This window comes from Anopheles cruzii, chromosome 3 (assembly GCF_943734635.1).
Source record: "Anopheles cruzii chromosome 3, idAnoCruzAS_RS32_06, whole genome shotgun sequence".
Taxonomy (NCBI): domain Eukaryota; kingdom Metazoa; phylum Arthropoda; class Insecta; order Diptera; family Culicidae; genus Anopheles; species Anopheles cruzii.
In genome coordinates, this window is record NC_069145.1 from 66,092,361 (window position 1) to 66,110,803 (window position 18,443).

Genomic DNA, 18,443 nt, shown 5'->3' on the forward strand with positions numbered 1-18,443 from the left:
TCCTCTCCGTGGTCGTAAATTATTTTCACCTCACCTTCCGGGAGCGCGCGAACGGTGCATTTGAAAAATGGTCGTCCCATTTTGCCACTTTGGTGGCCATTATTGGTGACACAATTGAGCTGTGGGACGAAATATGAAATCGGACCCTTTGCGTGCGAGCGAACCCCCCCCACCACCTTGGTCTTACCTGCGTTCCGACGATGGAAATAAAATCGAAGTCAAATTATGTGAAAAGTCGAACCAAGGAACAACGGGCGTGTTTTAATTTCGATCGGCTACACGCCCTAACCGAACCAACCGTGCCCGGTCGGTGGTGAAGCGATTACGTGAATTTCTTTCCGCACAAAACTTTCACGCCAGGATGTGGAAAAATCAAAAGAAGTTTTTTAATTATTTTCATCCTCGTGCTGCTGCACGCACACGGGAGCCGGGAGTGGGTTTGTTTGCCCCGTTGGCCTCATGTATTTTCCGGCGGTGGCGGCGTCACAGGTACCGGTATCCGGTTTCGCTAACTACAAAGTCCTTAGGAGGTACACGCGCGTACGGCCACAATCCGTTTTTCGTCTCACTCACTGTTATCTGGTGCTACCGTTAATCTTTTCGCATTTTCATAGTTGGTGCTACTCACTCCTATGCTGCCAATCCAATTCCGTGAACACTCTTCACTCAGCTCTGGTTACGGTCAGCGCTTGCTGAGGGTTAGAAAATTTATTTACATCCTGTCCTGTGCTGAAAGTAACCTGTTCCGATTGACAGCCCCGGTGAATCTCATGGATTGGCGAATAGGAGATTTATGTACAAAGTACGGGTTCGTGCACGTGCAGTTAAAACCATGCCGTGGTGGACAGTTTGATTTTTTGCTTTCTTTTTCTCTAGTAACCTGTGGCTTCAAACCATTGTGCTATCAACAGGGACTGAACGTTTGTGCTTCGGACCATTATACACTTGGTGGCCGTTCCGGGGGGGAAAGATAAAATATTGGAGGACCTAGAACCTAGGAGTTGGATTTTCTTAACTTTATTTCACTATTTACTTGCTTGCTCACGTCTACTTATGTACAATAACTTTGCTACTATTTACAACACACACTCACACTGCCAATTTACAACTCTATGCCTTAGGAATACTTAACGGTTAACCAAGCATCGGAATGCTCCTGCAGTACACAACTGAAATCCTGCTGCTGGTGTCTTCCGGGGGTTCAGTTCCGCCCGTGGCAAGACAGTCGGTTCATTCGGTCCGGTGGATTCATTTACTGATCTCCCGATACCGGAAATCCGGCAGAACTGCCTATTTTTCTGTCACGCCAAATTAGACGCGTCATGTTGAGATAGGGCCCCGTTTGCCAATCGAAAGCTACGGGAGCGCTAGATAAGCTCACGTAATCGGTTCAGTTGAGCGTCCGTGGTCACGAAGTCGTGCGGCTGCGATTGGCAGTCCATCACCCGTTCCGCCGTTGATGCAATCCGAGGGTTGCGTGCCACCAGCCAGCTCGGGAAAGTAGTTACCAAACGTCACGCAAGCCACGCAGCGACGGGCGAAAAAGTGGGGGGAAAATGGGATCTTCCCATCCCATTGAGTGTGCCCGCGGGGGGCCAGACCCAGACACGGCTTCCGGTGTAATCATCGCCCAACAATGTGTGCGTTAAGCGCCACGGGGCCGGCAGAAAATTGCTTCATCATTTTCACGACCACCACCGCTCGTCGGATCGATACCATCCTTCCCGCCATCTTTTCATCGGCCTGTCACGAACGTAACTCCAAGAAGAAGGACCCAGCGCCCGGCCAGGAAGGATCTGAATTTGCCTTATTACATTATCGCTAATTGCATTGCGACCCACGGCAGTGATAGCTCCGCCGGAGACATCTTAGTTCTCTGTGCGCGACACGAAACCCTGGCGGGGCGAGCGTGGAATGCTGAGACGGCCAATCTTCCGCGGCGGGCGCGACAATGGGCAGCAGCTGCGGAGGGCACGCTATGTGAAGCTCGAAGTCGCAGCAGTCCCAAACCAGCCGTCGAAGAGTATCGATAAAACTTTGTAACTGATCAGAGGCTACTAAGATCAACAATTCATAAACCTGGCAACTAATGGTGCAACAATGTAACGGAGTAACAGTTTAAAATAACGCTCTCGATAACAAGAGCCCGGAGGGAGGGAGCCCCGCAAAAAAGGGCTTCCTATCTGTGCTCATGGACATAATTAATGCATTCTGCTCGACCTATGATGGCGCAGTGTCGATAATTAATGAGTGCTCGCCCTTCAGGGGATCCGAGGGGTAGTTTCGTCTACCGGCCGGTAGACGGGAACTAGCCGGATAAGACCGGCACCAGTATCGGGATGTCGGGCGTACGGTTCCAGGAAGGGCCCCACAGCAGCAGCAGCACGTGTTTGCGGGGAGCAAGCACCAACATTTAGCTATCTAGCTCTTCCGACTCTTCGATAATTACTTCGTGAACACCGTGGCAAGTGGGCGCTGGTGGTGGTGGTGCACTAGTGGAGCCCAACGGTGCCTGGTGGTGGCCGGCTGTTGTCGGCAATGTGTTGGTTCCGGTCGTTGCACTCGTCACGCCGCTACCGGAGCTTGACGTTGGCCGGAGCAGAATCGGAACGATGGTGGACGGTGGTGGCGGCGGCGCCGCCGCCGGTCCTTCGCCCGTGGTACGGTTCAGCAGATAGTCCAGGTCGTGCGAGATGCGGTCCAACATCGAACCGTCGATCCGTGTCGGATCGTCTGCCGCCTGCGTGGCCGTCGTCGCCACCGCCATCGTTGTCGCCGTCGTCGTTGTGACGGTAATGATCGGCGGGCCGGATTGCTCCGAGTAGTACGGCAGGACCGTCGGTGATGCTGATGGTGTTGCCGTGATTGGCTTGCCAATCCGCGTTTGCGGCGAGCTACTCACCGGTCCCATCAGGCACGGGGATTCGATTACGGTAACTACCTTCTTGGCGGCGGCGTCGTTCACTTCGAGCGCCTTGCTCCGGATCCCGACGATGCTGTCTGCAAAAATCACAGAGAAAAAGGTCATTTTCCAGCCGAGCGGGTGAGTGAGCAGGCAGGCAGGGGCAATCTGTCGCCGGTTGACGCAGAACTGAGCACCAACCGACAGACGGAGCATAAGAGCAGCGGCAGGCACTAGACTTATATGACGGCTTGGCACCCGAGTACGCGGATGACGATTTTCGAAAGGGTTGCGACTTGGGTCCTTGAACGGCGGAGTTCGTTTACTCGCTGCCGACACCACTTCGGAGGCTCTAATTTGTTGCCAGATGCGGCCCGGGCGTCGCTTTAATCTGTGCCGGAAACCCTCGGCACACGGCGTACAATCTTAAAAGGTCCCTAATTAACTGTTAGGTCGGTACTCAAGGGGCCTCTCCACAGGGTCGCATTTTCGGGCTAAAGAAACTAAAGCAAGGACTCCTCAAAGGGCCTACCTTGACCGACTCCCTGCAGGATGTCGAGTGCAGCGACGCCAACGAAATCGGCCCCATCGGTCGTAGCCAGCGCTGGCAGGAAACTGACCGTGGCCGGCAGAGGTTCGGGCCGGTGGCCACAGGCGTGCGAGTGTTGCGGTGGTCCAACCGCTTGCGGATGCCACTCGATGCTAACGCTGGCGGGCTGTCCGGCACCACCACCGCCACCGTTGCTACCCGAGCCCAGACTGGGGCCCGGTGGTGGCCCCGTCGCTATCACGATGCCGGGACTGGTTTCGATCGTGATCAGCGCGGTCGCCTGTGGTCCGGCGGCGCTACCGGCAACGCCGCTGGTGGTCGTGGTCCCCCCGGGGAGAACCGTTGCCGAGAGAAGGTTGCCGGCCAGATCGTAGCAAGCGCTGCCGTACGCAGGACCCGTGATGGTCGTGTAGTTGCAGATCGCCCCGTGAGAGGACGCTGCCAGCGCGAGGGCCGTCTCGTGTGTGACCAGCTGCTGGCAGATGGTGGGAGCTCCCGTCGACCCGTGCGCGCCCAGAAACCCAGTGTCCATGTTGTGCCCTTCCAGGCCGTCCACGAGCAGACGCGGCTCGATGGTGGTCATGTGAGAAGGTTGCTGCTGCTGCTGCTGCTGTTGTTGGTGGTGAGGTTGTTGCTGCTGCTGCTGCTGCGACGACAGTATTGTCAGAGGAATTTTCGTTGTCTTACCCGCCGCCGACGGTGGGCATTCGTTATCCTTATCTAATTCCTGATTTGTATAAACTGGAAAACCCGAAACTTAGTGGCGGTCAATAGCGTACAATAGTGCGGGTAGGAAGGGCGAGGCGAGCGGTGGCCAATACTCACAACTTAGTGGACTATTGATTGATCCCGAGCAAAAGTTTTCGTCTAAACTATTTTTGGTGCTAGATTTGCTACTGATGGACTCGGTCGAGTCGTGCTTCAGTTCCGCCTTCACGATGAAGCTGAATAATATACAAAAACCCTACAGAGAGAGAGAGAGACAGGCGAATAAGGGCTATTTAATGTAGAATTTAAATTAACGCTATAAGCTACATATTAAAAGTGGGTTCCAGAAATTACATATTAAGCCTTTGTTGGATCCCTACTGCACCACACGCTTAATGATGACCACCGAACGGCGAGGAAGAGGGTCCTTCTGTGATATGCACTTCATTCCTCTCGTTAGTGGAGCTTAACGCTGTCCGAAGGTCCCCGCTCTGCAGCGGACTCTCCTGGTTCGATTAATCCATTTCCAATTAGTGCCCGGGCCGGACAGTGACGGCGTAGTGCGTCACTCGTTAGCTCCACTCGGGACGGCTCACTCTCGGGTTCGGGATGCCCCGGGCCAGGTCAACCCTTGACGCAGATGCTCATGAGGTACGTAGCCCTTTTTTGGCCGGTCCGATGGCCGGTCTGCCCGCTGGACCTCTTAGTCAAGTCGGCAACGGATATTACTTCGGTTCGGTCCAACAATGACCGAGCACAACGGGCCCAACTGGCCCGCGATTGTCACATTTTCACGCGTTCACCCCGCGGGTTGTTGTCCCGGGCCTTCGAGAACGACTTTGACCGAGAGCCTCATGTTTGTCAATCCGTTTTTCGAGGCCGGACACACGGCTCCTCGTGTGGCTCTGGTGGCCCTTTCGGGTCATAGTGTGCCCTTTCGGCCACCTTTTTGTGACCGTTGCTCGTCCCTGATTCGATACGTAACCGGTGACACAAATCCAATGCATGTTTTCGAGAGTTGTCGTGCAGATCGAGAGCGTTCGGATGGACATGAAGTCATTAACTGTCGAAGCCCGCTCGTTATGAACGAAATCGTCGCAAGTCGCGCTATAAGCAAATTTCGACGTTCGCTGGCAGGAAATGGGAACCCAGGACGGTCACTGGGACCTCATTACCCGCCCAGCTGGGCCACGATGCTAATGGTCGAATGCGGTGTGTATCATGTTTCATTGCAGCGCAACGTCATTAGTTTCAGCGCACGGAGCTCATTGCTTTCGGCATCGTTTGCAAAAGCGTAACGTGACGTCAACGTAACGCAAGTCCCATTTTCTTCGTTCAATCGATGGAAAGAAAGAAAGCACGGTTTTCGAAATGAAAACGCCGGAAATGAATCTAACGGAGATGAAACTTGTGTCGCGCACTTCACTTGTTTTCCACCTTCCAGCCAAGGGGGAGCCCAGACATAAAACCCAAGAAATCGTTTAAAAATACCTTCCACCGGGGCCAATGCCAATCGAAAGCGCAGTTCACGGGCGCGTTAGAAAAGTCATTCCGACGAACATCATGTGCAAATGGTTCAGCTTTCGTTGTCGGTACCAGCGCCTTACACCAGACCGGCAGTAGTATCGTTTTACGATGGTACCACCTCCCGAAGGTCGGCTGGCTCTTTGGGGAAAAGTTTCTTCATGGACCAGGTGAACCGGTGCAGGGTAGCAAGCAACCGAAAGCCACCGAAACGAGAGAATGTCGCGCCCCGGAATGCAGCTGCAGCAGCCGGAATCGAAAGCAAACCACACGGCGAGAATCGAACCGAGGACGCCAAGAGTTTGCCCCGAACACTCGCCACAAGGATGCGAAAGACCAAAAACGAATGCAAAACCCGAAACCGTTCCGTTCCGTTCCGGGTGCCGTTTATTGCCCGGCAGACCGCACCACAGCAGATTGGCGCTTTCGGAGCCTCCGGAGTGGGGCTTACGGGTGGCCATGCGCTACCCCCGCCCCCGGATATCGGTAATCTCGAGTCGGGGCGCCTTCCGCACTAAAGTATAGATGGGATCGACGGGCACGGATATTAGATGTGGCGTCGTTTCGCCACCGATCGCCTCCGAGTCGCCCACGTCGGTGAAGGAAAAAGGAAAATCAAGCAACAAGCACTCCACCCCCGGCTCCACTCCGGGCCGGTCGGCATGAATTTTCCATTTATGATCACGAGCGAGCGAGCGGCAAAATGGGCGTAGGGAAATCAAGCGGGGTGAATAATTTATAATCCGGTTTGATTGTTAGTTGGCGCGAAAAAATTCGGTCGGAGTGCTCGGGGCCGGCTCCGTCCCGGGGTGAGGGGGAACACCCTGGGGCCCATGCGTCCAGCCGTAGGCGGAAGGTGAAAGTGTACCCCGGAAGATTGGGGACCGTCCCGTATTCGGCTTTCTTTTCTGGTCGTCGTGGCCAACGCAAATCCGTACCGGACCCAGGCCGCAGGTATTGGCAGGTATTGATTGCAATGGAAATGGTTCGTGGGCTGGCGTGATTGGAGCCCGATCGATGCCGTACCGAGCGGTAGACCAAGTGTATAAATATAGACCGGTTTTGGGCAGATGAAACGTTAGCATTGGAAATAATTAGGTGGTAAAGATTTCTGATCTCCGATCCGATCGAGAACGCGAACCGGGTTGTGGGGCCGCCTCCGTGGGGATCCTCGGAGAGGCTTCCGTAATGGTCCTTTTTCCCCGGATTTATTTATGGGCTTGGGCTTTTCCCTTTTGGTGCAACAATATAACGCAAGTCCAAAAATAAACTGCTCCAAGACGGGCAAGAATTGTAATATCCATTTGATGGCTACCGTGGCCCAATATGAGCCGGAGTTCTCTCATCGTTCCATCATCATCATCATCATTTCGGGTATCACAATTTGGAGCCATAGCCGTTGCTTCAGTCGCTGCCTCCGTAACGATTTGTTTTATCACGGACGGGGTCGTTCCGCTAATCCCGACGAGGAAAACGATGAAGCTTCAAAGCTAGACGTCGGAGAGCAGAAACTATGGTCTGTATAACGCGGCGCGGCGATTGGATGGACTTACCAGTGCGATGCTGTTGCCGCTCAGCAGGTATCCCGCGGACGGTAGCCCGTCGGTGTTGACGTACACCAGGTAGAACGTGTGGCACAGTACGTTCGACACGAACAGCAGCCCGGTCCGGTACAGCAGGCCGATCCTGTCGGGTGAAGAAGGTATGCGAAGTGAATGGTTTTTGGGCAAATCGACATCTGGATGGGCGCATAATAATCGACCGAAGGCCGGGGTCTGCCCGTGGCGGGGATCGGTCATAATCGCACAATTGGCAGACGGGACTTTGATTTCACGATGGCGCACGCCCCACGTGAGGCGGATACAGCGTTATATCCGTTTTCTAGCCCTTCCCCGATTGACCGGTGCTTTCTTGGTGCGCCCTCGGTGGAATTGCTTAGCGCGGCCAAAAGAGTAAGACGCCGAGCTCCTTCTAAACTGCTTCGGTCGGCAACTATTTGGCACACCAAGTTGGGCGATCGAAGCAGGTGCCGGAAATCGAGCGTTTGCCGAGCGCAACGAGCAGATTTGACAGCTTACGCGACAAAGTAGGCACCTCGTGGGGCGAATGAAAATGATCCCCGCTTAAGACGCTTCGTCTTTTTTATCGAGCCCGGCGGAAAACAATTTCCCTTCGTGTGCGGCGTGCTTTTCTTTTTTTCCGAAAACCGATCCGAAACCGATGCGGCCGCATTTTGCAGAGCGCAGAGAGCGCGTGCGGTGATAGTTTTCTCCTCTCGGTTCTTTTCTTTTGCCAATTTTCCCGAAGTGTCGGTGAGTTTGTTCCGTTCCCGGTGTGAGGTATAAATTACTGCCACACAGGGGCGGCAAAAAGTTTCTTCAATGGCACGGAACACGGGACACGTTGGATCGGTGGCGGCGACTACGGGGGGGTGGACTACGGAGGAGCAACGCGTCACCGGAAAAAGAAGGGGAGCGGATTGGAAAAACGAACTATTTTGAACGCTACACTACACAGATATCGAGAAGGTTTTCCCAACGGACGTGTCCGCAACAAATTGGTGTGTCGGGACCGAGAAAAAGAGCAAGAGAGAGGGAGAGAGAGGGAGAAAGAGAGAGTAGAGTGAGAACACCCAAGAGGGTAATACGCTTGAGTTTCCACAGCTTAATCAATCCCCGATGACGACGACGACGGTGGTGCTGTTGGCGCATAGGACCAACGAGAGAACCGAACCCGCCACCTCTGGTGCTACTGCTGATGATGATGAAGCCATTTTGTCAGCTGAGTAAAACATCAAACATCTGCAAACGCTAACCTCCAAACCGACCTCCCGCGGCGGGGCCGACGCTCGGTTTGGTGTTTTGCCGCACCAAAGTTTCCCGGCGACCCGGCGATCCGATTGAATTTTAAGTAGCAAAAACGCTGATGAAGTAGGCATTTTTCACACGACACACACACGCGGAGTACGGAGCTTTCGTTTCGAAGTTTTTGGGGCGAGATAGCGAGTGCGGTCCGGTACACTACAACTGAACCTAACATTGGTAAAAGTTTGCCGAGTCCGCAAAGCTGACTCAGGTTGCCAGCTGAGGTTTGCGAACCGGTGATCCAGCATTTGTTACGGGGGGGGCCGAACTTGTTGGTGTCATTAGGAAAACGGAAAACGCATGATCCGCAGCTCAGGCGAAACTGAGTTTGAATCGAAAAACAGGTGCGACCACCTTTGGCAAGCCTTTGGATTGGCGACCCAAGTTTCGGCACAAGGATTGGTTTAGAGGATTACAAATTTGTAACCAATTTAATTAAGTTTACCCGTGCACAGCAATTCGAAGGCACGATTTTGGCACCCTTTCAGCGTTTTGTCCAACATTTGGCCCGCTCGAAAGTTTCTTTGGCGAAGTCAATACTCCTTCGTCTGTGGGTTGGATTAAAGTTTCGCTTCTTACAAAGTTACGCGCGGTACGAGGTTGACGACTCTCTCTTTATTTCAGGAGTCGATGTGTATTTCTGTATTTTAACGAAATCGTCCGCTAAAGTACGACCACACCCCGGCCGGCTCCTCAGTGGCAGTACTCGCCTCGTTTTTTGTTTGTTGTAAGACGAACTCCGGCCGAGTTAGAGTCAAACTTTTTATGACACTTTTCCGCTACAGTAAATAGTGCTACTAGCTGTGTTACGAATTTTCGTTGGGGGGAAGGCACCCTTCCTTTGAGCAGCTAACGCCTGTTCCCACTTGTACTAAACTAAATTCAAATTCGGCCTGTTCTCGCAACAAGCTGGGAGCGAGCATTACCCGGATCCGGCCCTGCTACCACCCGGAATATTGGAAAACTTGTTCGGACCGGACGAACGGACTGTCCGCAAACATTCCAAATACCGATGGGAAGAATATTTTTCGATTATCCATCCCGCCCAATCGCCCGATAATGGCGCGTGGTAGAGCCCGGCGTCCGGCGGTGACCCAATGGAATGCATCATGATTGTTATTGTCCTGCTGGCGGATATTTTATCCACTTCCGTACCCGTGTCCCAGGCGCAATAAAACGTGAACACGTGTCCGGTGTAGGTCCCTCGCCCCCTTCGGCAGACCACGTCAACCAGATAGGTCAGATACGGCTTGCTCGGGACTCTCGGTTTTGTTTACAAACTAACTCTGCCAGCTCGTCTGACTTCCTTGTCGGAGTCTCCTGCGGCCGTGTGTGTGTGTGTGTGAATGTTTGTGGGCAGGTTTGTTCATTTGGTAGATGCAATCCTGCCACCCGGCCGGTTGTCGGACTCAACCGAGACCATTGGTCCGTTGAAGTTTGCTTTCTGGTCCATCAACATCCGGCACTCCTCCCCGCCAGTTCATTCCAGTCCGAGACGACCGGACCGGTAATCGGTGCACTGTGCTCGATCAATGGGGTTTGTTTTCTCAGGCAGTTTTGTAGATTGAATTAAGTAATTGTGTTGTAACTGAGACGATCCGATTGCTCAATTAGGTGCAGTGCCTTGTCGGGGGGCAAAGTTCTGGCGGGCAGTTCATCGGGACAGTGTTATCATGATTGGCTACGTATGTCAAGGATGAAATTTATGTCACAATATCCTTTAAGGTACTTAACGAGCGACCGCTTCCGATTGGTTGTGTGTTTCTATGTTGGTTTGATTAGAAAATGTTTCAAATTTTGATCGGAGAAGTCCGTGGCAGTTCCCGTAGCCGTACCATGATAAATGAGATCTGGGTATCATTTGACTTTTTTTAGCTATTAAAGGCTTACAAATTGTGTGAAAAATACGCCAAAACCTTTGCTGTCTAAAGAAGGAAATACTAGGCAACCTTAGCAATGAACTAACCGTTCGAAAACAGTAAAACAAACATTTAAATACCTATTCTAAATCGGCTAAAGTGCCAAGAGTAGGGCACCAATCGACAATGTTCAGTTCTGTCACTTTCTTAAGCAAATAAAAGTACCCGAGCCGGTTCGTTTATGCGTTCTTAATTGTGAAAGCTCCACTGGCGTTCGCATAGGGGGATGCCAAATAAGTCAAATAACCATTCACCAGTCCGGTCGATAAGCAGTAAGGTGACCATTGCTTTCGTCTCGCCATAATTTTGGTCATTAAAATCAATCTAATTCTCGCCGCAACACCCTGGGGCTGGTGTTTGACGCCCGGAAAAGGACAATTTGGTTGGGCGAGGTGGCTTCGGGACTTCGGCCAAAAACCATGCACCGAAGCGCGGTGTGTGTGCTGTCGTAAATCTCGCTTTATCTGCATGATTGAAAGAAATCGTTTACATCCGTACGTGTTTCTCGGAAGGCAACGTTAAGCCCGGTACTCTCCCGGCACCGGCACGGCCCGGCATTGGCGTTTGCCTTTGAGCTAAGAAGAACCGGACCCCGGCATAATCCAGCTACCGGATCGTCACCACCACCCACCGGTGGAGTGCCAAACCGAGGCGACGCTGTAGAGGTCGGAGACGTCGCGCCGCGGTCTGGGGTCGGATTTCCTTCGGAGGCCGGTAGAAAAATGGTTGTTGGGTAAGTTTTGCCTCCTCGGTCGGTTGGTCGGTCGGTCGGTCGAGACGTTCTGCGAACCGGTCGACAATAGAGTCTTAGCCTGAGCCATCGTTACCACGCCTGTGCTCAACTCCTTCGCTCGGCTCGGGAGGGTCCCAAAAATTTGCTCCTCCTCTGGCAACCCGACCGGAAGCATCGGATAAGGCTGGAGAGGATTTATTTCGCTAGCCGAGCGTTAGCCGAGATTGGGGGTTGGGTTGGTGGCCCTCTTTATGCTGTCATTTATTCAGAAGATGGGTTCTAATGGGGGTTCTACGGGGATGTCTGGGCGGGCAGCATCTTCCGCGTGCTCCAGAGGGATCGTCGATAGACCTGGGATAGACCTGAGAAAGCTTGTTACTCCCGGACCAGGGCGAGGAGTGCGCCGCCGTCAGTGTATGAAAATGCAGCCTTTCTGCCTTCACCGGTAGGAGACTCTCAATTGCAATTCCCCTAACGAAGGTAACGAGGCAGCCGAACGAGGATCAAATATAAATAAATGCGCCGGAAGTGCTTTCACTGCGGCTCCCGGCCCGGGACGTCGGCCAGGAGTTGCTGCTTCAAAGCAGTGCAAGTGTTGGGAAGTGTTTCGATGGCACTTTTTTCCGATGGCCAACCAGTTTGCCAGTTGTTGACCACACGGGGGAGAAGAAAGAGTGGAACTACACGAGCAAGCGTGTGTTGCCAAAAAGAAAGCTCACTACGGTTTCGAGCCGGTACAATGAACTGTTTGACAGGGTAGGATTCGAGTACGGCGCGTCGGTCGGTCGGCCGGCCGTGAAGAAAAGTTCGAAACGAAACGCCCAGAATCGAGCGTAATGCTTATGCTGCCGAATTCCGAAAAGAATGGCGATTGGGAAGGGCAAAAAACCGAAAAGGTACAACAAATTAAACTTCATGTTCAGCATGAGTTCCACGTTTCCGGCTCCGGCGTCAGGGACTGGCGTCGCACCGTTCGATCCCGGAATGGTCCGATGGACGATTTTTGCAGCAATTTGCTGCTCAATTGAGCGGAAAAACCGCGCCAGCGAGAGGTGATGTATTATGCGTGTGTTTTAACGGACCATGAAAACCGGCTCCGGGATTCGGCGATGGTGACTGATGGTGTTTTATTTTTAAACATTCGAACGAAAATAAATCAATAAACTACGCCCCAACGGTTTGGCGGACGTTTTTGGTTCGATATTTCAATTGACTAGTCCACAAAATTGGTTAACGACGAGTTGGTGCGCTAATTTAAAATCCTTGCACTCATTAGGAACAATCCGGAACCATTGTGTAAGCTCACAGGCAACAATCGAGCTTATGGATAGTGTTCCAGGAATTGTTTGGCAAGAGAACGAAACCGTTCGGGGGAATCGGTCCGATTGTCTTACACTCTAATCTGCATGCCGATGAAACAGACATCAGTCTCAATGTTTTCTTCGAAAAATCATGTTCCATTCCGTGTGTTTATCTGGCGCACGCTGTTTGCCGGAAACCATTCTCGTATTCCCCCAGCCGAAAGCCAATGAGTGTGGTACGAAGAAAATACGAAGCCCCGGTACGGGGGCACGTTTTGTGGCGTACGGCATACATTTCCGCACATGCACGGCACATTTCATCAATCAGGAAAATAAGGTTTCCTCCGGGCGCTCCGAGGTTGACGTTCGTGAATAAATAGATTCCTAGCGTTTCAGGCGGTGCAGGCAGCTCCTGGCACGCCAACCGTTCGTCACATTCCGTGCGGCGGTCCCCAGGGACGGGGGTAAAAACAAAACAACACGTGGGCACCGGGGGCCTCGGAACGTGGCACCGTGAAGGATGCGGGAAACAGAGAAGGAGGCCTCTGTCCCGGGATTGTCACCCGGGGCTCAACAAGTCGCCGGGAGGTTCGTACGATTCCCGGAACAGCCGGCCGGGTGATTCTGAGCGCAAATCGGGTCCACTCGGGGAACGGTTCGATTCTCCAGCTCCATAATCAGATTATCGGAAAAGGTTTCACCGGCTCCGAGAGTTAGGCTTGGACACTCCCCCCGGGGGGAGGGGCGGATCGTCCTGCCCGAGGGTTGCAGATTTTATATATTCTTTTCGGCGTGTCATGTTGACTATGTTGAACCCGACCAACAGAGGGCGCCATATGGACGCCACACAAATTTAATAAATTCGGTGGCCGGCCGACCGATGGTGACCGTGCCGATTAGTCCCCGAAGGACACGGCACCCAACTTTACGCCGATTTGCCATCGGTCGATCGCATTTGCCCTTTCCTTTTCCCAAATGATTATCATTTTTGGGGCCTCTCCATTTTGGAAGTGACGGAAATGGATAGCAGCCCCTTCGGTACGGTCCCGGAGTCGGTCGATTATTATCGGTTTAAGGACTTAAACGCACCCCCGAGAGAGAGATAGTCGCACCGGGATACGGCGGGTTGTTTGCAAATTGATAAAAAATTGATCGGACACTGATTAACTTTCCCGGTCTCGGGGTCGACTCACGTGAGGAACGGAACATTTACTATCCCACTCGGGACATGCACGGCCGGGGCGATTATTTACAGTTAGTGAACAAAAAAACGGTGCCAAATAGCTCAAGGCATCGGAGCACCCGTCAAAAGGAAGGACTCGGAACGGACGGCGAATGGCGGCTTTTATCCTATGGGAGGTGATGTTTGATCACGATAAGTGCACCCAATTCATTACCTCCAATCACGGTGCTGCTGCAGTTCGCTTGGAGTGCACCAACCAAGCATGGCCATTAGCAAAATGTTGTTCTTAAATCAACTCCCCGACCGAAAGGTGGCGTGGTGGTCTTTTCACGGAGACCATTGCAGCGCATCTTCCAGCGGAAATCGGTGAATGATTCCGGTGTCCGGTGCGAAAGGTTCCGATTGATATGTTCGCGGCACCATCCACCCGCAAACGTGATCCATCTTCTTCGCCATGCGCTCCGTCCGGTACGTGCTTTTATGTTTTCATGCTTCGGACTTTGGACCGCGCGGGCTGCGCGAAGGAGCGTGGAGCACATCAAATTACGTGCAGCAGTTGGTCTGTTAAAAACCCATCCCAAGGACCCGGCCCAGCCCGGATGGTGCGTCTCCTCGCGCGGAGTGTTTGATGGCCCTCGAGTGGACCGGCGTCTTGTGGCGAATGTTTCCAGCGAGGAACATGAAGAGGATCCCCGGACCGACCGCGGGGTGTGGTATCCGGGTGGTCCTTAGCGACTTACCTTCGCAGGATGGAGGTGTTGTGCTTGTCGTGTTTCCGGGCCAGGTACAGCAGCCGCCGGATGAGGGTGAGGAAGAGCAGCACGAACAGCGCAGTGAAGAGGGCCTCGATGATGACGAACAGGACGAAGCCGAACGAGCCGGTCTCGTGCCACCATTGGGCCGGCGACTCCAGCATCACGTTGTAGAAGAGCGGCGTCGAGGTGGCACACAGCAGCGGCAGGAACCAGCTGAGCCCGATGCTGCCGCTGATGCCGGTGGCCAGGTTGGTGGCGGCCACCAGTTTGCGGGGGCCGTGCAGCTCCGTCGTCACCAGGACGGTGATCGCCACCAGGGTCGAGGTACCGAGCAGCAGAAACCCGGACAGGAGGGCCATCACCAGTGCATACCATTCCTATTGGGGGGGGGGAGAGTGACGAGAGGAAAGCGAGACGAGAGTGCGGTGAGAGAACGGCGAAACGAAATCGACGGGAAAAAATAGATGGTCAGCCAATGTGTACGATTCGTCGGCGGCCGGCGTTTGTTTGTCCGGCTTTTCCTTTCGTCCTTGAAACGGAGCCTTGAACGGCTGCATTTTCCATGCTATTTAAACGCTACCGTAAGCAGAAGACGTTTAGAATAACGCTCTTGGGAAGCACTCGAAGGTGGTTAAAAACATCCGAAACCTTGATAGATTGGGACCCCGAGCAGCCTCTTCATATTTGGGTCTTCCACAGGACACGGTGCATCTAATGCTAAAGCTTTCCCTATTGGGCAACCCTGAGCTGCTGCTGTGGCTGCTGATTGTCCATTGTGACGATGCATTTCATCAAGCGATCCTTCATAATGAACGTCAGCGCAGCGCAGACCAACCGGGAAGGTGTTCCGGACGAGGCGCCTGTCCGGGACAGGCGTTCATATTAGCACCGTCATCCCCCCGTCGGAAGCGCTCAATTAATTGTCGTAATAAATGTACTCTCCGCTTCGTCGGCGGCGACATCATCACCTTCACCGCAGTCGGCACTCGTGTCATTATGCTCAGAAGCGCCCCAGGTCCACCGGGCAGTGTCCAGGGAAGGGTCATATTGCTCCGGTCGGCCTGTGGACCAGGAGGTCCTGGCTAGTGCTTTAATGAAGAGCACGTGGCGGACAGTACTATATGCTTCTTCGCTGGGTTCATTTGGGTTGTGAGTTTTTGAAGCATCGGACAACAGTTCGCGATGCGGTGCTCACATTGAACCGGAACGTCGGCCATTTTGAAGCATTTGCCCTTGACGGGAAGTGGGAAAATTTTGCCAATTAAAATCGTATTATTATTGTTGCAACCCAGTCCTTCGCCGACTCCGATGCTCGGCCCCACCGTGCTGCCGTGTTCAGAAGTGTTCAGAATAAATAAAAGTAGCTTCCAGCAACGCCAAAGACCAGAGTGTTCCAGGGTTCTTCGAAAACCGGACCGGGAGCCTCGGTTTTGGAGTGGTGAAACTTTGCCCAATTCACCTCACTTTCGCCGGACACGGCCGGAATTGGTTATCAATCAAGGGAAAATGAAATTTTTTAGTGGCCTGTTCATGGCACGGTTTGTGTGCCTGCTGATCGACGTGATTTCCTGCGTTGGCCAGTCCCAGCGATGATGAGTAGTTGAGCGCACGGTGCCTCGACTTGAAAAATGGGAAAACTTTTCCACCCGGCCGTTGTGTATTCGATCATGCAAATTGAGTGACAAGCACCGCGAGCGGTAGATAGATGGCCTCGTGGTCGAATCGTCCTGCTGGAACAACACCCGGCAGGCCCGAAACGCGGCTCACATTATCATAAAGATGAAGTTGGCCTACCGTTGGCCACTTTAATATTGATTAATGTGCACTGAACGATTCACTGAGAGCACCGTTAGAGGGCACACCTGGAGGAACTCGGGATCGCTTTTCTTGCGTCTTGGCCCCCGACAAAAAATGGAAAATTGCACCCAACAACGCATGAACAATATTTGTCTGATGCTCCAATTCGTGCACTTGCCGTCGTGCTTTTGATTTTTTCCCTGCATTCCCGCGCGCCAGCAAACAAAATGCCGCACAATATCGGGTGCACTACGGAAAAATGCATCTGGAGCGTGCTGATCAGCCAGCAAAGAAGTCAGCGAGGCCACGATGATGACGATGATGACGACCGACGATAACGATGGCGACATGTTTCCAGCGCTTCGAGCGATAAAGAAATGCGCGTTCTGCGACGGGCCGGAGACAAAATGTGTCCTTAGCCGGGACCGTTTATCAAAATGTCAGCTTAAACGTGTTTTATGCCGGAGCCGGAAAAACACACGCCCCGAAGGCGACAGTTTGGCTGAGCGGTGGCGGGTCGCGGGCAACGAAGCACGATGATAGAAAAATTGTGTAGCCGAACGGTGGCGGCGGCATGTTAAAAATGCAACGTGTTTTTCGTGCAAATGTTCCGCTGTTCCGTGTTTTCGAAGCTCCAGATGACGTCAGGCTGTCGGAGGGGGTTTTTTCTCCCGAGCTGCAAAATGAAAACCATTGGCCAAATATTTGTTTCAAGTGGTTTGTTGTTCGTTCGGCGCCAGGTGGACCCGTGCGAAATGCGAAACCTATGTAAAAGAAGCCTTTGAAAAAGGAACTAACGTCAAGTTCGATTTTTATTATTCATATGCAGCTGCAAATATTCAAGCTTCTGATCCGACTGGTTCGTTTGGAGCGACGTTACCTTCCGTTGGGGTCGGTCGGGTTGGGTTAGAGAATATGTGTCACACAATGTGGCGTCCACCGAGAAGTCAAAATGTTTCACTTTGGCCACCCGTCCCGTCCCGTGTCCAGACTGCGCACGCCAAATGCCACAGCAGTCAACGATGCCAGCCAGATACTGTCAGTCCTCATTTGCATTTACCGATCCGAACCTCCTCAGGCCGAATCCGAAAGCGATAGCTTTGGGGTGGCCGATAGGTAGGGTAGAATTGACTTTCAATCACGTTTATCACGGCCACGTGCGCTTGACCACACGCCATCCACCTTTGAAGGGGGGTTTTGACCTTTCGAGAGAAGGTCGAAACATCAGCTCTTGATCTTGAGGCGCTACAGAAGCTTAATATATTTATTTATCCTTCCGCTAATGGGCCTATCCCCGTTCGGGAAGCTGCTCGGACAGTGAGGATGATAAGTAGAAAGGGCCCGTGGCCCACCGGGTTGTTTTCGAAGCCTACGCAGGTCGTTACAGGCGCGACAGGCGGACCACCTAGCCATAATAAGGTTAATTATCCGTGAGCGTCCGATAGCCGATGACCGGTGGCTCACCATAATCGATGACTCCGGGTCTCCGGGCAGTGGGCCGTGATTTCATGGGTGGGATGTTCTCCATCATCGACGCCGCCGGCACCTATCCCATTAGCGCGGGCCAGGCCAGTAAATTCATTCATAAGCAACGCGCGTTTTATGACATTATCGGGAGCCGAAGATCGTAACGCGATAGACGAAGACTGACTTGACGTGCGGGCCAAGCATATCAATGTGGATTACGTTGTCTTGGCACGGACATGTGGCCCGGGCGCGATTCGCCTCCTCAAAATGTCGGCGGGGTGGTCTAATCGCTGCTAATTTTCCGAGCTGCAGACGGCCATTTGCAGGAAACCGTAATTGATTACTTTTTGATGCAAGATAAATAGCGCACCCATAAATAGCGCGCTCATTCGGTGAAGGCACTATTGGGCGCCTGGCCTGGCACAATATGTTGCTGTGGCTGTGATGGAATAGGCCAACCGTCATGATGCGCCCAACAAGCTAATAAGCGCTTGATTACGTTTACGCACTCGTAACCCTCACGTAACGCAACGCGATGAGGGATTCTTTTTTGTCCCTCCCAAAATTACTTTAATTTTGCTCCTTTTCGGTGACTGTGAATTTAACGCCTGTCACTGGACCGCGTCCTGCCAACGCAACAGGCCTGCGCGGGTCGATCGGTGCACTTTCGCGTGAAAATAAATTATGTCGTGCAATATTTATTTACAAATGTGTGAACCGATTCGACCATTTGGCTGTGT

The 18,443-nt window shown here is 52.9% G+C and overlaps 1 protein-coding gene across 1 annotated transcript in view; it reads right to left on the minus strand.

Moving 5' to 3' along the window:
- Positions 1 to 2,413: 2,413 nt before the first annotated feature.
- The window catches only part of LOC128270812 (uncharacterized), an 89,642-nt gene continuing 73,612 nt past the window's right edge, over positions 2,414 to 18,443 (minus strand). Inside the window, 5 exon segments of the mRNA XM_053008233.1 lie at positions 2,414 to 3,000; positions 3,435 to 4,193; positions 4,278 to 4,416; positions 7,238 to 7,370; positions 14,425 to 14,816. Coding sequence (XP_052864193.1) covers positions 2,414 to 3,000; positions 3,435 to 4,193; positions 4,278 to 4,416; positions 7,238 to 7,370; positions 14,425 to 14,816 — 2,010 coding nt within the window.